At 36.1% G+C, this 21,375-nt stretch overlaps 1 protein-coding gene across 6 annotated transcripts in view; it reads left to right on the top strand.

Annotated features, from left to right (window-relative positions):
- GDAP2 (ganglioside induced differentiation associated protein 2) overlaps positions 1-21,375 on the top strand; it is an 81,582-nt gene that overhangs the window by 48,289 nt on the left and 11,918 nt on the right. For 4 of the 6 annotated variants that reach the window (XR_005372658.1, XR_005372656.1, XR_005372657.1 and 1 more), the window contains exons 13-14: positions 8,817-8,960; positions 11,775-11,995. Coding sequence is in view for 2 of the 6 variants with exons in the window: in XM_038561903.1 (XP_038417831.1) it covers positions 8,817-8,960; positions 11,775-11,822 (192 nt within the window). In the remaining 4 variants the exon portion in view is untranslated. Of the gene's footprint in view, positions 1-8,816; positions 8,961-11,774; positions 19,925-21,375 lie in introns of those variants that run through there. The other 2 variants (XM_038561903.1, XM_038561904.1) reach the window with 1 other exon arrangement.

Genomic DNA, 21,375 nt, shown 5'->3' with positions numbered 1-21,375 from the left:
GTGCCTTCTCTCTGCTCATCCTTTGAGTATTAATGTTCCCAAGCTCTCATCCTTTTCTTTCATTCTTTCATCACCTTCTTTCATTCCTGTGTCTTCAACAACCCTCAAGATTATATGCAGTTCCCAAACACATGTCAGGAGAGGCAGTGAAGCCAATAGGCCCAAGACTCAGGGAATGAGTTACTAATCCCAACTCTACCAACTACCAGTTTATCATCTCAGGCAAGTTATGGAAGCTCTCTGTGCATTAATTTCATCTTCTGTAAAGTGGTTATAATAATAGTGCCCACCTTGTAGGGTTATTGGAAGGATAAAATTAATATGTGCAAAATGCTTAAAACATTACCTGACCTATAATAAAAACTCAGTAAATGTTCCCATTATCATCATCATCATTCCTGTGCTTAGACATGCATGTTGAGCTGTTGATTAGATCCTTCACTTAGATGTCTTACAGGTACCTGGAGTTCAACATTTTAAAAACAGACTACTTATGTCCTCTTCCCCTACTCAATCTCAAACTTCTGTTTATGTTTCCTATCTTAGTAAATGGGACCACTGCCCTTCAGGTGCCTAAGCCAGGAACCAGGCAAACATATTACATCAGTTCTGTGTGCTTACTGTCATCCCAATCCATGCCTGTGCCATTGGTCCCAGTGCCTCTATTTCAGTTCATCCTGCCTCCAGTGTAGCACTGTTTCTTCAGGCCTGCCTAATGACATTTTCTTAGAGTGGTAATATAAGAAGCCTAAAATTTATACTTTAGGGCCTTTTGAAAAGTTGACCAACCTCAGGTCTAGGCAAAACAAATCAAAACAAAAAAATGCTTTTTTTTTTTTATTATTATATCAGTGGGATTTGGAGAAAAAGAGGATTTATTTCAGCATAAAGCCCAGGATATAGTTACTTATTAGATGAGTAGGGGTGAGAGAAATGACTGTGTCATCCATGACTCCTAAGTGTCATCAGATAAAGCAGATCATGGATTGGGATATCAATTTGAGAGTCCCCATCAAGTAAATAGAGCTTTCACTCTTTAAATATGTTAATGAATTAAGTTGCAAAGAGGACAGCTAAAGAGAGAGCCGTGGGATCAAGGAAGGAGATCAAGGAGAAGTAATCTAAAAATCAGCAGAGGAGCCAAGATTGACTAATGCTCTGGGAGCCAGTGGACAAGAAAAGTATCAAAGACAGTAGAAGCAGTCATTATTTTAAAGCACTGTGGAGAAATTAAGTAAGATAAGTAGTAAAAAGTCTTCATTACACTTCATAATTAAGAGATGAATGAAGGCTTCACTGAAAGAATGGTTTTCACTTTGGGATTTCTCGATTTCTCATTGTTTACAAAATTATTGAATTTCTCATCCAAATACTATCTTTTAAATTTGCATGAAATATTTTAAGTAATTTTTTTTAAAGTTACAAATTTCCTTTTGGTCCCTTAGTAAGTGCTAATTATGCTTATGAGAATACTGTTTGGCCAGGCTTTTAAAAAAAAAAAAAGTACAGTGTTGGAACAGTTTGTTAAATGAAGGGCTTTTCCTGTTCTGTTCAGTTAAGTTCTGATTACATGGTCTTATCAGATACTATTATCAGCTTTTCCACTATTTTGTTAAACTCGGTGGGTAGCTGATTTTTTCTTTCTGTAGCACTTAGAGATAGTACGTGACTATTTCCCCACATCTCATCATCCATTTATATTTTGTTCATCTGGTAGCTACTGAAATTTTTTTCTTTAATGGAGATAGACAGAAGGATTAGCTTGGTTTTTAGCATATCTTTACAAGAATGTGTGCTCTCCCCACTTTTATTCAGTATTGTACCAGAAGTTCTAACCGGGGTAAGTAATATGGCAAGAAAAAGATATAAAATGCCTCTAGATATAGAGCGGAGTAAATATACTGTCTTTATTCACAGATGACTGAACATCTATGTAGGAAACTCTGTAGTATCCTCAGGAAAACTAATAGAATTAATGAGTAAGTTTTTTCAAGATTTCAGGGTTTAAAATAACTATTTAAAAATCAATTGTATATTTTAGCAACAAATAATCCAATTGAAATTTTAAAAGTAATATTATTTATACTAGCATCAAAATATATTGAATACTTAAGGATAAATATGACCAAAGACGTGGAAGACTTGTGCACTGTACAAGACATTCATGAGAGAAATTAAAGGAGACCTAAGTAAAGGAAGACATATTTTGGACTGGAAGACTTAACATTGTGAAATTCTGTGCTTGTTCAATGTGTTGATTCAATGGCAACCAAAATTTCAGCAAGCTTTTTTTGTAGAAATTGACTGATAAAAATCCAAAGAATTTAAATAGTCAGAACTATTTTAAAAGAAAACCAAAGTTGGAAGACCAACACTCCCTGCTTTCAAAGCTTATTCTAAAGCTACAGTACTCAAGACATTGTGAAGTATTGGGATAAAGATAGACATATAGATCAGTGGAGCAGAATAGAAAATCTAGAAATAGTCGCATGTGTATATAGATAATTGGTACTTGAGAAGAGTGCGAAGTCAGAACAGTCTGTTCAATAAATGATACTGGAGCGATTAGATACCCATATACAAAAAAAAAAAAATGAACTTTGATCCATGTCTTGCATCACATGGAAACTAACTGGAAATTGATCAAAGACCTAACTTGTAAAATGTAAATCTATTAAACTTCTAAAAAGAAAATATAAGAGAGAAAGCTTTGTGACTTTGAATAAAACAGAGATTTCTTAGATACAACACCAAAGCACAATCCGTAAAAGAAATTAGACCTCATCAAAATTAAAAACTTCTGCCTTTTTAAAGATGGTTAAGAAAGTAAAGTAAAAAGACAAGTCACAGCCAGAGAGAAAATCTTTGTAAATAAAGCATTTATCTGATAAAGGATTTCTCTTTAGAATAAATAAAGAAATCTCAAAAATCACTAAGAAGGATACAACTCAATTTAGAAATGGCAGAAGATTTGTGCAAATATTTCCCCAAAGAAAACGTATAATGTCAGATAAGCACATAAAAAGATGTTTAACATAATTAGTCATTAGGAAAGTGCAAATTAAATCAAATGATATACCATTGCACTCCCGTTAGAATGGCTAAAGACTGACCATATCAAATGTTGGTGAGAATGTAGAACTAGTATTCTCATATGCTATAACATTTTATATTTGGATCAGTGATCCGAGTTATAGAAACCTTGGAACACAATTTGCCAGTTTATTTATAGAAGTAAAGGTATACCTACCATGTGACCAGCCATTCCACTCCTAGTATTTATCTGAGACAAATGAAAGTATATCCATACAAAGACTTCTACACAGATGCTTATAGTCCAAAACTGGAAATAACTGGATACCCATCACTGGAAGAATTAATAACCAAACTATGGTATATCCATACCATAGTTTGGGATACAACTCAGTAGTAAAAAAGAATGAACTGTTAATACCTGCAGCAACACAATGAATCTCAAAATAATTATGCTGAGTAAAAGAAGCCAGACAAGTATAACACATTGTTTCATTCATATAAAATTCCAGGGCATACAATCTAATGTGTAATTATAGGAAGTAGAGCAGTGATTACCTCTGAGCAGGGAAAAGGGGTGGGAGGGAGGAATTACAAAGGATACTGAGAACCTTTGGGAGTGATGGCTATGTCCTTTTTCTTGATTATGATATGAAACCATTTTCATGGGTATATATATATATATATATACATATATATATATATATATGTATATATATATATATATACCAAAACTTAACAAATTGTATACTTCAGTTATGTGCAATGCATTGTGTATCAATTACATCTTAATTAAAAGACACATTTTTTAAAAACTGCAGTGAGAGACCACTACACTTCCATCAGAATAGCCAAAATTTAAAAGACTGGCAATGCCAGTGTTGCCAGTGACGTGAAGCAGCTGGAATTCTCCTACATCATAAGTAGGAATTGGAAACTGTGCAAGTACTTTGAAAAGAGTTATGAAAATCTCTTATAAACTAAATATATACCTTGTCTGTGGGCCATCAGTGTCACTGCTAAGTATTTACCCAAATGAAATAAAAACATATGTGCCAAAGAAGAATTCTATAAGAATGTTCATAGCAGCTTTGGTCATAGCAGCCAAAGACTAGAAACAGCCCAGGTGCCCATCAATAGGATTATGAATAAGTAAACTCTAGTATATTTTTATGATGGAGTGTTTCTTGGCAATGAAAAAAAACACACTACTGATATACAAAACCACACACAGGAATCTTAAAATTTAAACATTAAGTTGAGGGAAAGAACCCTTACATAAAAATCATGCTGTATGATTCCATTTTTATGAAATTCTAGAGCAGACAAAACTAATCCATGGTAGAAAAAAATCAAAACATTGTTTGCCTCTCTGGAGAGGGCCATAAGAGAAGAGGAGCATGAGGGAGCTTTCTGGGGTAATGAAAATGTTTTATATCTGAGTAGGAGTTCTGTATGTATAGTATGTATTTGCCTAAACAGCAAAAGTACACCAAAAATCTGTATGCTTCATCAAATGTAAATTTTATAGCAAAGAAACTGAACGAACATTGAACTCTAGTTAGAAAGACGAATGTTGTATTTGGGGACAGCTTACTGATAGCTGCAGTTTACTTGGAAATAGAGCAAAAAAGGGCTCTTTCAACAGTTTAGCAGCTGCCTTCAGCCCAGGGCGTGATCCTGGGGACCCGTAATCAAGTCCTACGTCAGGCTCCCTGCATGGAGCCTGCTTCTCCCTCTACCTGTGTCTCTGCCTCTCTCTCTGTCTCTCATGAATAAATACTTAAAAAAAAAAAAAAAGAAAGAAATATAGCAAAAAAGTAGGAGGGATCAACAGATGGATAAGTGATGGTAGATATGTGATAAGGAGAAATATAGCAAAAAAAAGTAGGAGGGATCAACAGATGGATAAGTGATGGTAGATATGTGATAAGGAAAACATTAATGATTGTCTTAGAGGTGTCTATACTGGTGTTGGTTGTAAAAATTCTTTCAACTTTAGTGAATAGACATTTTTATAACTTTCTTTACTTCTGTTACAAATTCAGATTTATCAGAATAGTGTTTCTTCGTACCAGACTTAGAAAAATACATAGCCACTGTTTGCTAAGATATGACTTTAATTCCTCCTCCACAGTAGAGTCTATAAATAGCTTATCCACCTTACAACATTGATGGAAGCACATTACCAGAAATTTCAGTGTTAGACCCACTAGCTTTGGCTGTCACATACTGGAATTGCTTCAGATAGGAGTCAGTGGCAGGCTGGGCAGAGGCTGAAGAACAGATGTATAAAGTGAAAAGCGTTATGCTACCTCTTCATAATGTTTTGGGGTGGGGGAAATGAGGGAGGATTGAGAGAATAAAACCCATGTATAATGAAATCCACTGTTCTTTCATACTAAGTCAAAAACTCTAAATGGGGTGTTTATAAAGTAACAAGATGAAATCAAGGGATAGTAAAACAATTGAATCACACTGTTCTGATTTCGATACTCCTCAGATCTTTTCCAGGCCACTCCACCCAAAATGGTAATAAATTGACTGCTCATATAAATCAGTATTATTTTTCTTCTTCAAAGTTTACTAATATAAGGCAAACTAACAGAATGTAAACCCACTCTTGATTCTGGCTCTAGTATATTATTTTAGTGCACAGTTGTGTGAACAGTCTTTTCCTAGTTTATATTGTTTTGTGATCCTGTGTTCATGGCTTTGCATTTGTGAATAGTTTGTGAAAAAATTTCCAACACCCACAAAATATCACAGTAGTCTTTTTCAAATTTCAAGTTTTCATCAGTTCATTAAAATAGTAGATACTAAGTAATGCAAGTTTATCTACATAAGTGTATATTCATGACCTACAAATAATTGAGAATTAAAAGTTAAGCTATATAAAACTAAATTTTTTTAAAGTGAAGACAATGCTGAGTGTCAGCATTAAACAGAATATTTCTAACTGGGTTTCGCCGTCTGTCTACTTGAAGTAATTTTCTCTTGCCAATACCTGGAGGATGTGAAGGAGGTAATGGCAGAAATTGGGATGGAGAAATGTGTTTCTCTTTCACAGATTGTACGCCTGAGGTCACTGACTAGTCTCCCCAACCCAGCCTTCTCATTGAGTTTACCACCGCCACCCCATTTTGTATAGTGTAGCATATTCAGGAGTCCTTTCATAGAACTGTACAATTAAGAGGGACCTTAAAGATCATGTAGGTCTAACTTGCTCATTTTATAGATGAAAAAACTGAGGCGCATATTGAAGTACAATGTACTTTTATTGGAGAATGAAGAAATATTAAACCATTCCTAAGCAGTATTAATAATACCCAGTAATAATAATATACCCAGAAAATCTTACTCCTCCACTTGTTAATTCTTCCAGTGCATATGAAGTTCCTTCTTTTGTTGGGCATTAATTACATACTATGAATATAGTATTAAATAAGACATTTCCTGCATTGGGGAGTTTGCAAGTCTATAGAGAATATACATAGATAATATAATACAGAATGCTAATTACACAGTAACATGAGTAAACACACTGTTGGAACATTTAGAAGCTCCTTTCCAGTTTTGGGTGGAGGGTGGTCAAAGAAGGCCTCTGAACTGGGGTGAATTTTGATCTGAGCTCTGAAGAACAATTGCCAGGCACACAAAAGCAGCAAGGAAAAAGGGTTTTGAGGCAGGAGAACAAAGGCACAAAAGTTTGCTCCTTAGGCCTTCATAGCTCTGTATTTTTCTCCCTTTTTCCAGCGAGCAGAAGCTCCTTGTATGTGTAGGTGTTCACATATTTCTGTGGGCCATTCATTGCATTTAGTACATTTTGTCTTAGTTGGTTGTTATTCTTATGCTAATAATCTAGCTCCTCTACTACAGTCCAAGCCCCCTTTAAAGGAATGGCTCTATTCTTGTTATCCTGTAAGACCTATAACTCAGTGCTTAGTACATAGATGACCAGTAGATGTTTAACTCCTTGCACAAATGCTTAATCTCTTAACATAGCCTTCAGATGCTTCTCTGTTGAGACTCTACAATCTTTTTATTTTCTTAAGCTCTTTCTGGAATCTATAAGATGTCTATGACCTCTTCATAGCTCTTACTGGTTATTAACTACTTCTGTGTCTGGTTGTAGAGCTCCTAATCTGGAAGTTTTCACTAATCTAGTTTGCAGAAGTTTCTGTTAATTAGGTATGTAACAGCCTGTGCTTTAAAGAAGCTGATGTCAAAAACTGATTTGGGGTATGTAAGTAAGCGACTGTTTAATTTTACATAAGTTAACTTACCTGGCTGTAGCAAGGCCAAGTGCCTCTTCTCTCCTCCATCACCCCTCTCCAAATAAACTTGGTAAAATGGGAGGGGATACGTTGCAGAGGGAAATGTTAATAATTGAGGCCTTGTGCCAATCATTGGTAGTGTAGCCAAAATAGAATAGTGACTCAGGCTATAAAAATCATTGTAAAATAAGTCCTATCTTTAGTTACTCATTCTTTATCAAATACTTTGAGAATGATGGTTCTGTCTGTATCTCATAAAACTTTAGACTATTACTCTATGATTGTCTGCCAAGTCCTAGGGAGATTATGGAAATGGACATAAGAAACTGAAATACTGAGAAATAGAAATAAGTGTTCAAAATGCAATGTAAATTTCAGGTGTTATAAACTCAATAGAAGAGAGAATCTAGAGCTGTAAGGGAGAAATGATAATGGAAGTGAGTCTCTACCAAGTGCATTTTTGGGATAGGATACTGATAAGTTAGTGCAGTGTTGTCTCTATACTTTCATGCCTTTTCTATAAGGAGGCACGAAGGAAATATGTCATATTAGGGGCATGAAATATGAGAGAGGCTTGGAACACCCCTGGTAAATGTGATAAGTTTGGCATCAGTGGCAGATGCCCAGAGTGTTGTGTATGTATCATATACAGTTACATGCATTTGTCGTACACTATGCCAGTGTGCATGTTTATATACATGCTTCCTTCTGTAAATAAAATGGAGATACCAACAATATTGTCCCTACCTTACAAAACTGTTGTGTAAGCCATTGGTATACATAACTAATTAGATTGGCAATTTAGATAGATGAACAATAATTTGTGAGTTCTAGCTGTTGCCTGGTTTATGTCAGTATTGTTTGCTACTAAGAATTTTTGCTTTTTCGGAAGCCAACAAATTTGCTGACTAGCTTTTATAGATTGCATGTTATAAAGTGAAATGAGCAAAGGTGGCTCCAGACCCACAGGAGATTTGCTTTGCCTGACTAAGAAAGAAACCACATGCCAGGTGTCAACTGAAAAATAAATGTAATGTATCAAATATTGACAAAACTTTATTTTCAGTCTCACTTGAAAAAAAGAGTTTGTGAATTTGGAGATGTTAACCATTTTCAGAGTACCAATGAATCAATTACTCTACCAAATAGTGTAGGGGTTTTGCCCACAGTAAGAAGCATGTATCGCATGACAACATACTACACACATAGGACAGACATCTAACAGAAACAAAAGCTTCATGCAACACTTTGCTCAGCCTTACAATGTTACTCTGCTGTGTTTCCTTTTTTATTGTTTTTACTACTGTTCATAATCCATTAAACTGATTGCTGTATTCACTGATGAACTACAACCCACACTTTAAAAAACATTACTTATTAAAGGCTTTTTCGGACATAGGTTTCAATTTTGAATTATAGTTTCTATCTAGCATAAATCTTCAAAATCATATTTGTATTTGTAACTTTGGCCACTGGCTTAAGTTGTTTTTCTCTTCTATTAATCAGGTATCAACGTGGTTTTTTACCACCTTTTCTGTCTCAGGACTGAAGGACAAAATCCACCATGTGGACAGCCTCCACCAGCTATTCTCTGCCATATCACCAGAACAGATTGACTTTCCTCCTTTTGTCCTTGAATATGATGCCAGGGTAAGAAGTACCAGGAGTCCCCCCTTACCTAGTGTAGTAGCTTAACTATTCTATAGGACACTGCTTGCGAGCACAGCATCCTTTTATTATAAGATGATATTAATGCAATTAGCAGGTTTTAGTAAACTTGATAGTATCACTTAACATTCTTTTCCTACAGTAACTAGGAAAACGCATTGTCCTAATAGAGGACCCCAACAAACTTTTCAATGAGAGATTTTTTTGCTGTTGGTTTGAAGCCAATCCTTGCTTATATTGTCCTTTTTCTACCACTTCTGCCTAATTTTCTTAGGATTGAATAGCTTTTCTGTGTTAGTGATAATGGCAATGACTTAAAGATCTTAGAGTGATTTAGAAGTAGACATTTTAGGAAATAAAATCCACAGCATTTGGTGACTGAGTAAGCCATTAGGGGAGATGAAAGAGGAAGAATGCCTAATATGACTACCAAAGTTTTTTCTGCTGTGGGAAACTTGTTGGATGGTATTGCGACCACAATGTTCTTTGGAGGAAGAACATTGGGGTGAGGGGGTGGAGGAAGTGGAAGAGAAGAGATTGGTGGTGTGTGGTTTGTGACACACTAGGTTTCAGGTACCCCGTGGAGCATTGATTGAGGTGGAGATCCAGTAAGCGGTTGGATATTACCTTGTAAGGAAATATTTTCCTTTGCTGGGAGAAATGAAAAATAGAATCAGAGAAAAGGAATTGAGTATGGAGTTGGTTAATTTATTATCATGTTCAGCTGTGCCTTGCATGTAGTGGAAAAGACAGGGCATGATGTGTCATTGTTGGCTGGTTTCAGTGGGCTTCTATTTTCTAGGTCTTGGGTGACTTAGAATAGTGACATAAGTTTTATAGGAATGCAAGGAACCTTTGAAGGTGATTAGAAGATAATTTTTATCTATCTATATCAAAATGTTACAGAGACCATTTCAGAAAGGCTCCTGGTCAGCATTCTTACAGATACAAGATTTAGTCAAAGAAGAGAGTATACAAATTTGGCAACAGTTCTTCAAAGTTCTAAGACTATTTCCAGAAATAGAGAAAATAGATTGCTCAGCAGTCTTTTGCACAGTGTGAGACTAATATAAAAAGCTCTATTTCATAGCATTAAGAATTAGATTCGCCCTTCTTACTTTATCACAATTTAATGTAGATAATAGAAACCTAAAAACATATGGTTGTAGAATGAAATGGAGAAATCTTAAAGATGGATAGTGAACCATTTCTTTTCAGATGAACTTCAAAATAGAGTTCTCTCTTCAGGCATGTTTCTTAAGCATGGTTTCCATGCATGGTGAGGATATAGGAGTGGTTAGTATAACAGATCTTGATAGGAAACTCTGAAGTACAAAAAAAAAGTTTTCATTAATTTTTTTCAAGTATCCTGAAATGCAACCAATCCTGGGATTTGTTTCTACCTAATTTTTAAAAATCTTTTTAATACCTGGTCAAATTTATAATCAGAAAGTAAATTTTCCTAGATCTTCTCTTATTTTCCTGGCTATGGTCCCAGGATCAATCTTACTCCAGAGCATCTGCTCTGAAAAATTTCAGAGCTTTTAGGGGCACCTGCCAGCACAGTTGATTAAGCGTGGGACTCTTGATTTCCGCTCAGGTCATGATCTCCAGGTTGTGAGATCCAACCCTATGTTGGGCTCCACACTCAGTGTGGAGTCAGCTTGAGATTCTGTCTCCCTCTGTCCCTCTCTCCTTTCCTCCCCTATCCCCTACATTGCTCACCCTGTCTCTAAAAAAAAAAAAAAAGTTTTTGATTCCCTTAGTTACTCAAATAACATTTAACCACCTACCATGTTCAAAACCAGTTAGAGTGAATGCTCCATTCATAACAAATAATGTAAATATACCACAAAGCACTGCTATTTTCTTTCTTTCTTTTTTTTTTTTTTTTTAAAGATCTTATTTATTTGAGAGAGAGAGAGAGCACAGGCAGGGGAAGAGGGAGAAGCAAACTCCCCACTAAGTAGGGAGCCCAATGTGGGGCTCAGTCCCAGGACCCTGGAATCATGACCTGAGCCAAAAGCAGACCCTTAACTAACTGAGCCACCCAGGTGCCCCAAAGCACTGCTATTTTCATCTCTCATTCTCCATTCCTATTACCTACATTAATGCTAAGCATTTCTGTTTATGGTTTACTAAAACACAATTTGTCAGATACTTTCCTTAAAAATGAGAAATGAATCCTAAGTCCCATAAATGTAATCAGAGGTCCATCTACCATAAAGTTAACTGTCTTCATTTTTATTAAGATGAAGTTAGCCAAATGAAGTCAGAAAATTTGCCCTTACTCTTCTGTTTTGTTCTATCATTCTATATTAAGATTTGGCACACAGTGAGACAACCCAGTCTAACAAAATAAACTGGGCATTAAATTTGAATACATGAGGATTGAAATTCAGGCACTTCTGGTCATTGTGAGGTGAACTTCGGTGAGTTATGCAAGCTGTGTGATCATCAGTTTCTTCTGTAAAAAGAGGATGTTACCTACCTCATAGCATTATGTGAGGATATAAAGGGATAATGAAAGAAAAGTGCTGTTATAAAGTATCAGGCATATAGAATATCCAGCAAGTAATAATGTTATTTAAAAATATTATCCTGATTACCTCTGCTTACTCTACACCAGCTCTGGCTGACTGCAGTGGAGCTGTTCTGAAGGCCGAGCACCTTGTTCAGGGTCAGGCATGTGCTAGACATTGTACATACACGATCTCATTGACTATAAATCCTTTTCTTTCACATTCCCATTTAAATTAAATTATTTAATGTTCTTATCTTTTTTTTCTTCCACAGGAAAATGGGCCTTACTATGCATCTTATCCCCCATCACCAGATTTGTGACCTGCCATCTTTTAGTGCTACTGGTTTCCAAGGACATCACTTTCTCCACAAATTGCTACCTATTGAAGTGAAATTCATTTTTGCTGTTCAGATCCAGAGAGCCTTTTGTCCCCACCTCTCTGGTATTTTTTTATTGACTGTATATTTTCTGGCACATAAGCAATCTGAAAATGGTAGGCCATTCTGAACTGCACGCTTATTTTAAATTTGTATATTTGTATCAAATGAAAATGTTCATTTTTAGAGGGTTGTTAATAGAAATTGGGGAGCAACTTTTAAGTATCTTCAGTTTCCTGAAAGGACACTGGATTTTCCATTAGACAAGCCACCAATGTTGTTCATGCCATCTCTTTAACATTGCACGCTTCCTTTGTGTACTTAAATGTTTCTCAAAATATATAGAACCGATGTATGCTGACCATATGCATTGTTTGCTTCAGATCCTGGCATTATGTTTGATATAGATAATTTAGTTATGATAAAAAAGAATTGTCTGGGATTAAGGATGTGGGAACGTATCTGATCAAAGCATCAAAATCATTAGGAAAATACAGGTCTTAGCGTTTTACTACACCAGTTAAGGTTAAGATTTTGCATTATATGATTTGTTAAGATTGCCACTATTCTAGTCTCAACAGTGGGTGAAAACAAGAAGACTGTATCTTCCACCTTTTTCCTATAATCATGGGTGATTTGGTGTCCTTCTTCTAAAGGATTGCACTCATTAGTACTCTTAAGTGAAAAGCATCTCCTTAGACTCCATTTTCAGTGAGCCTTTAGAGAGTGTGCTGTCTCCCCAAAGTTGTGATTTTGTTGGGCTTTACAGCTCCTCCTTCTCAGGACATTTCTTCGCAGTGTCTCTTGATTTACCTACGTCCAAATGGAGGAAGTGTGTTGCAGTGCACAGAATTCCAGACTGCTGTTACCACTCAGGCTCTATTTGTGCCTTAGCTCGCTCATGAATAAAAATTAGAATTGTGATACCAACCTCACAGAGGTATAGAAGGCTGGCATTTAGAAAGGGCTTTTGGTGTTCTGGATGCAGAATGCTAGGGGAGTTCGTGTAGGTGTCACCTCAGTTGGTTTTTAAAATGATAATAAAAGTACTTCAGGGTACTACCAGGCACTCCTCTTGTCCTTGGCACCTTTTGAGTGACTTTTCTTGTCTTGGGACAAGAGTTGTTACTGAAAAACCCCAACCCTGAGGACCTCCTTCCTACTTTGTCCAGAATTTCTTCTGGCCTACTCCTCTCCCAGTGCTACACTTTTAACAAGAGGCATCTGTTAGCCATTTTAAACATTTCTTCTTGAATTGAGGTCAAACCAGTATCATTTCCATCTGGGTGTCTTCATATTCCTTTTGATTCCTACATCCCCGCCCCCATCTCTCTCACTCCGTCATGTACATTGGCAGTTTAGAGAAGAAAAAGTAGAGCTCTTCTGTTCTAATGTGTTCAGGGTCAGTGCTTCCAAAGATCTTTTTCCTCTGTGCCCATATTAATTCTTCAGTGGATAAAGGAAACATACATCTTTTATGACAGAGAAATCCCCCTCGAGTTGGATTAGCCCCATCCTCTATTTTCCAGTGCAAACAAGAAGGGGCTTTATGTTTCTTTGATAAGCACTCATATCTTTTGCATGAAATGGGCACATTTGCTTTGTGTCAGAAATCAAAGCCACTTATCCTTGTATATGCTTATTTGATAAGGGTTTCCTGTATGTTACTTAGGTCATCAGATCCAGACAGCCAGTCAGATGTCTACTAGTAACCTTCCTCTTAAACAGCACTACTTTATATCCCTTAAGCTTTGAGCTTTAAAAATCTGAAAAATTAGCTTCATCATTTCCAGTCTATTTATTGTTAGATCATATTTGAGGTATCTTTGCACTAAGAGTGGTTATAAAAATATGCCAACTTTTCTTTTTTGTAAGTGGACTATCTCAAATTGGCATCTGGCCTGAATCATTTCCTCTATAGATAATAGAGGCTGCAAGCTACTTTGCCATTTGAAAGGAAGAGAATTGATTTGCACCATTTCTTATAGGCAATAATTTTGAAAGAACGTCCCTTTGCCATATTCATATGAGTATATGAATGTCTAATAACACAAGCAAGGCTTCTATATTATAGTAGGTTCTAGTTCAATTGATGTCCTAGGGTATAAAGGTAGTATGGAACTATATATATACACCAACCACATTTCATAATTTAATGTGACAAAAGATAAGAGCTGCACTTCTCAGTGAAACTAAATTTGGTATGGGACCAAGTTCATGCTTTTATAACTGTCTAAAGTGTTATGTAATATAGTTGTTTGAATGGATTAAGTCCTACCAAAGGAATACAGTGACCTTGAGAGTGAAATGATTATGTAACGTTCGGTATATATCTGCCTTTGTCAAAAGGTTGGGTTGCCTGAAGAACACATGCCATTCTCAGAGACACATTAGAGTATAAAAGGATGACTGGGTGGAGATGAGTACTAGCATCTGATGTTAATTCAAAGCACTACCAAGTACTTAATTAAACTTTGGTCATGCCAAATGCTAGTTGAATTGAGGAAGAAACAACTTACAAAATATTAGGTGAATTCATTAATTCATGCAAGGCATAATAGGATTTTCTTACACAAGTACATTTCTTCAGCATCTATTTGGATCTTCTTAACTCATCTATATCCAATTTTCTTGATAGTGAAAATAGCCTCTTGAAAAAAAATGTCTTCATTAGACTCTTAAGGCTTAGAGACCAAGTAATTCAAGATTTTCTGTAATACACATCTTCTTTCTCATTGGCTGGTGCTCTATTATGTTTATTTTTCCGAAGGGATCCAATTAGTTTGAGACTAAAGAACAGGATTTTTAGAGTATTTTTGATAGGAAAATGGGTATAAATTCTTTTATCAAATATCTGAAATCTGGAAGGATTAATATATCTTGCATTTCTAGAGACGGACAAGTGTAAACAGTTGTTTAGAAAAACATGGCTTGCCTATTTCTACCTGTTTTCTATTTGCTGAGAATATCATTCAGTGAATCCAAACTGTAGGTAATGGTTTCATTTCTTTGCAATACCTAATGGAAAGTGATAAAATGTAGTTTCAGTATTTAAGCTAAAAATGTGTTTCCCGATTGTGTATGTATTAGTTTATATTGATCAGCATGTGAATAGAAATTATTAGAATTTTAGGTAGTAGAAAGAAAAGGATTGTATGGTTCTAAGAACAGTGGATTGATTGTATTAAAGACCCAAAAGACTATAAGATAGGATATACACCTCTAAACTTGGAGTTGACCAGTGAGTTTCAGATTGTTGTCCTCGTAAGTTATGGTAATTGTAATTAACACACACTTGAGTGTTCTACCTATATTGGCACTAATAGCATACCTAATGGTATGATTGACTTTTGGTTCAGGGTTGCCAGAAGCCATGAAGGATTAAAGGAGGACTCTACCTGTGATCTAGGTCATATCAGAAACCCAGAGATTATAAGAATTGCCTATTAGGCCAAACCATATATACATATGCATGTATAAACAAACACATACATATGTGCCTTCCTACATATGTACATGATTATGTGTATAGACACATGGTAATCCACTTTGCATTACATTCTTTGAATGTGGTTTCTATGGCCCATATGTAGAGAACATAGAGCGATAAATAACATAGTTGAAGCTTTGATTCTATCAAAATAGCCCTTAAGCTGATAATATTAAGGTCATTTTCTATATTAGTGGCTTTCTTGGATATTAGTTATTAATTTTGTTTTCTTTGCTTCCAGGAACAGTATCAAATCTTTTTAAGTGAAGTAAGCATTAAATGTATAGGGCCACTGAGTTCAAGGAGAAAAGCAGATATTCTCTAGGTGAATTACACTAACAAAATCATAACTACTGAATGTGACCTAATATTTTTATTGAACAATTAAAATGAATACATTTTGTATGCACGGTTACACTTTTATTTATTTTTTTTTTTTGCAGTGTTTTGCTAGTGTAAGCACATAGTCATCATAAACTGAGCCAGTACTTTGTCAGACCAGTTCTTGTGGGCCAAAATATTTAAATATGAGCTTAACATACATAACTGATTTTATTTACTATTGGGCACAGGAGACCTAAAATTTTTATTAACATGATTTTAAAATTTGTTTATTTAGAATGTATATATTGCATTTAAAAATGTATTTTGGTCTTTCTGAGTTAGAAGTTAGATACCATTTAAAGAGAATCCCACTCTGTGTAAGTATAGCTTATGATGAAACAGTAGTAAAATAGTAATGTTTATATCGAACCCCGAGGTGGCACATTCTGTTTTATCATTTACACCTACCTTTTCTCTAATCACTGAGACTAAGCTACAGTAGTAGTACAAAATGCAGTAAATTTTACTGTCAGCCTTCTTTATGGGGATCTAGACTAGTGCTTCTCAAACTTTAATGTACATATATTAAATTGGCTGGCAGTATGTTAAAATGCAGATTCTGATATAGTAGTAGCTCTGGGGTAGAGCCTGGGATTCTCAGTTTCTAACAAGCTCAGATGATTTTCAATACTCCTGGTCCCAAGACCACAAATAAAAGAGCCTAGATTATATTCAGCTTCTATATTTTCCTTATTTTGAGGAAAGGAGACATAACTGCCATAATCCCTTCTGTGGGCCAGGCACTCATATTCATTATCTCATTTAATCCTACAAATCCAGGCTCCTGAGTGGCTCAGTGGTTGAACATCTACCTTTGGCTCAGGTTGTGATCCCAGGGGCCTGGGATCAAGTCCTGCATCAGGCTCCCCATGGGAAGCCTGTTTCTCCCTCTGCTTATGTCTCTGCCTCTCTCTCTATGTCTCTCATGAATAAATAAAATTATTTTTAGAAAAAATCCTATGAAGTAGATGGTTAAATGACCTGCTGATGCCCACGCACACAAGCAGGACAGTACTGAGCAGTGTTTCTCAATTTGAATAATGCACATCCCCTTTGACTAAGGAAGGCTCTCTTAGTTCCTGTGTTTTTATTCCATTCTTTATTATGTTAACTAAGTATATGTAAACATAAAGCTACATATAATGCTTTATGCTTATAGCTGTTGCACAAGTATAAAGCCAAAGAAATTTATAAATAGATAAAAGCAAAACTAACGAAATTTAGAAAAAAAATTAGTGAAATATGATGGATGATGACATTTTACCAAAACAAAACGGTCACTTGTACCGTGATTATGGCATGGAACACTGTAGTACAGGTTCTTTTGAGGTCAGCATGCACCTGCCATGCGCTGTGTGCCATGTGGTGACTCAGTTCTCCCACTGTGTTTCTCAGTTCAGACTCTTTCATTTGTTTAGTACATAGTGATGTATGGTCTTCATCTAGCTTGACTGCATCCTTTCCCTATTAAGGGAAACACTTTCTCTGTTCTCTATGTTCTCCATAAGCCTCCCACAGCTAAAGCAGAACCCGACTTCACTGTGCAAGTAAACACAAATGCAAACCTAGGCACTGAAACGTCCTGGCAATATTTGGTTTTAAGGCAGGTATGTCAATAAATAATCAAAATATTATATTAATTATTTCTAAGTTCTCTATCATCATGAGAAATGTCTAATTGTCAGAGAATACCTGTGGATCCCCTACTAAATACACACACACACACATACTCACTCACTTACATTCACTCCTCCCTTCCCACACACACAAGAATTTTTAATGATGGTTAGCTAGCATTGATGCTTTGGTTCTTCACACACTGGGGTTCTGACCTTGAGCAGGTTTCTCAGCCTTTTCTGAACCTCAGGGTTGTCAGGTGTTAAACAGATAATCTTATTGAATAATTAAGAGAAATAACTGCAATAATACTTATAAAGCATGCATATAGTAAGTGTTTATAAAAGGGAGCTACCATTGCTTTGATTAGAAATAATAATAATAATTAACATTTGAGGACTTACTATGTGCCTTCAACTTTGCTAAGTGCTTTATATATGTTGTCTTATATATTGAGTGAGAGAATCAGGATTCAAATCCAAGTCCTACTTCAGAGCTTATACTCATAAAAAATAATATAAAACAGGAATATAAGTTGCTTATTTAAAAAGTTATTTAATTTTAAATTGTATTTTCTCAAAAGTTCTTACCATAAAATTAATGATGCTTCTCTGGAGGTGGGCAGCGGCTAATTTTTTTTTAAACAGTTGTGTAATGTGCTAGGAAATTGACACAAGGTAAATATAATTTTTTTTAAAGGCTGCCATGCTAGGTTGTAGTCCAGTAAAAGGATATTAGAATCATTAGGCTCAACTTGTACATTACTGTGCTCTTGCACATTTATCATCTGTAACTAATGATAACATGAGATCTTCCTGAATCTCAATGCAGCTTTGTTGCAGAAAAAAGAATTTTCCACCCACCACTATTATAATCCTTGATAGTTCTGAAAAATAGTCTGCAAACATCTTAATTTTCACCTGTGAAACCCATTTTTAAAAATTGTTCTGTCCTTTAAAATAGTTTCAAGTAAGTCTTCTATCTTTTCTTAGCTTTCTAAAATAAGTTTTGGAGTTCTGAAAAATGAACAAGCATACCTCTGGCTGGGCTTTGTACTCTTGGCGTTTTTTTTCCCTAACTGGGTGCTAGGAGAAGATAGCAGGAGAGAGTTGTAAGAGGAACTCAGTTATTTATTAACAGAGATAGTATGTATCAAATTCAAATTCTTTCCCTACTTACTAAAACATACTTGCACATATTATTAAGGTAGTGGAGGTACATGAAATGTGAGGCTATCACTGAATTTTGTAAAGTCTGTTTTAAAAAATATTTATAGAAGCCTAATAATAACCTATGTTGTGGAAATGACTGAATTTCTGATCCAGCATCCCTAACCCATCTGTAAGTTCTTTAAGTTCAGGGAATGCATGGCTCTCCATACATGTGGGATATTAGTATAGAAGGTATGTCCTGTGTGATACCTCACTGCCTCATCCCGTAGCACAGCATAAGAAAATTGTCCTGGCTTCACATTACAGATAAATCCTCATTCTACTTGATTTCCTCCACTTAGCAGTCGGTTGCTTGATTTGGGTTGTGAGTCCTACTTCTCTTATTAAATACAAATAAGACCAGTTTATTATGACTTTGGGTGGAATGGCCTTTTTCCTCTTTAAAATCCAAATTTATTTTTCATAGGAGGTATACTAAGCATCTGACTATTCCATTATGTCTTCTAGGTTAGATAATGTCTGACGACATTTTCACTTTGAAATGCTTATTGTAAATTATAACATTGATTTTTTAAAAAACATTGTTTGTAGGTAGGGTGTAATCTATGAATCTATGAATAGGGTGTAAAGTAGGCATTAAAGCTTCCTATAAAGTGGGGCATTGGTTCTCAAACACAGGAGGAGGTAGAGGCTCAGGCAGGTGAAGGCAGGTTGGACTCATAGCCAGATCATGTATGTTGTACGTAGTTTCAGAATGACCTTCTGCCATCTATAGCTATAGCCCTTTGGTTTAACTGTCCACACAGCTGCTTGGCTTTAACGTTCCCTCTTCTGGCCTCTCAAGAAGTTTTTGTGTTTTCTTTTTAATTTATTATTTATCATTTATTTTTTTTATCTAAGTTGCACTTGCTCAGCCAAGTTCTAGGGGAGGACCAGAATTCAGGAGTTAGCTGCAGAGGTTATCAATCAACTTACAATTTTGTAAGTGAAGCCCAGACATGCTGCACACTTGTTTTCTTTGTGCACTTAGTGCAAGACCAGAACTATAAGGTGCTAACATTTCCTTGTTGAATCCATCTTGTTGCTATGGAAAATGCTGTCCTAGATAATTCAGTTTGGAGCCTCACATAACCCCCATGGAAACTGTATAAGAAGTGAGAAAAAGGCAAGAACCCTTCCCCCCCCCCCCTTTTTTTTAGTTCACAGTAGTGGAATGGCATAGGGTAAAAACACTCTTGTGTCTAGGATTTTTTGTTTGCTTGGTTTTTTATGTTTTTAATTTATTGTGACATGTACCAAAATCAAATTGTAATATAATACCATCCTATATTATATTCTTTTGGATATAAAAGCTCTCATGACTATGCCTATTTCTATTCTAATTTTGTGGAGTATATCGTTTTTTTGGTATGTTCATCTTTTAATTTTCTCTATTTTTTTTTAGCAGCTTTATTTGAAAAGTAACTGACATATAAAATTCACCCATTTAAAGTGTATAGTTCAGTAGTTCTTAGTATGCTCGGTGTTGTACAACCATCACCACTATCTACTTGTAGAACATTTTCAACACCCTAAAGGGAGGCCCCATACCCATTACCAGTCATCCTCCATTCTCACTCTCCTCCACCCTCCCTCCTGTGTTGTTTGGGCTTGACTGCAGTATGTCCTCCCCCTAAGCCATGTCTCCAGGTTGCACTTATTGGGAGAACAGTGGCTCAACAAATACTTGTTGAATTAATTAATACCCATAAGTCACTAGCCATAGGTAGCAACTGAGGAGTAATTGAAAGGGCCATGGCATAGATGTCAAAACACTATATTCAAATCCTGACTGATGCTTACTTACTAGCAGTGTTGTTCTGGGTATGGAGTCACCTAGCTCTTCTGAGTCTGTTTTCATATCTATAAAGTATTGCTAGCCATAACTACTTCACAGGACAGTTGTGAGAAAGACCTGAGAAAATATAGTCGCAACACTCAGCACAGTGCCTGGCCCACACTAAGAAAGGAATGGCTCTTTGGTCCCGGGTGAGAGAGAAACCCCTGGGTTAGTGACCAGGCAAAAACACCTGTGGTTCAAAGCAGTGGCACCGCCCTTTCCTAGGTAGCTCAATCTTCCCAGTTTCTTCCTCGCAACAGAGAATTCTAGAGTACAACTTGCAACTGCTTATTCTCCCTTAACCTCTCAAGTGCTGCTTCCCCTCTTTCCTAACCAGCATGATAGCTGCTTTCTGTCCCCATGCCGATGTCGATGCTTACATAAGGCCCACCCTTTGTATGGAAGCGAGCACTGTCCATCAGCTCTAAAGAACTGACCATCGAGAATGGATTGCCAACCCCCTTATCCCAACCTCAGCAGCATTTATTGCTCCTTTCCTTCACCATGGGTGCAAAAACCCTCTCCAGGAGAATAAGCTGCCCAATTTAAGCAACTGGCAGCCTGGGATGATTGCAGGGCCTTTCAGGGACAAAGGAATGTATTTAACTATCTTTTTTGTCTCATAGCTGCCACCTTCCCCTGCTTCCAGAGTTGCCTTAGCAGATTGCTACACACGCATCTTAGAAAAACATTTCCTGCACAACACAAATGAAATAACAGCAGCTGTCATTTACAGGATACCAGGCATTGTAAATATCTAATTCTTACAGTAAACTTGCAACCTAGGTATTTTCCCCATTTTACAGAAGGAAAAGAAGGACCTTGGAGAAATAAAGAAACTAGCCACAAGGTAATTTTAGGGAATAGGTTTTGGAAAGGCAGAGAAGATTGGGTGAATCTACCTATATAGAGTGTCTTACTTCCACTATTGGGCTATTCATTATATGGCTTTAG

The sequence above is a fragment of the Canis lupus genome, chromosome 17, assembly GCF_011100685.1.
Source record: "Canis lupus familiaris isolate Mischka breed German Shepherd chromosome 17, alternate assembly UU_Cfam_GSD_1.0, whole genome shotgun sequence".
Classification (NCBI taxonomy): Eukaryota; Metazoa; Chordata; class Mammalia; order Carnivora; family Canidae; genus Canis; species Canis lupus.
This window is presented reverse-complemented; position numbering and strand designations above follow the sequence as displayed.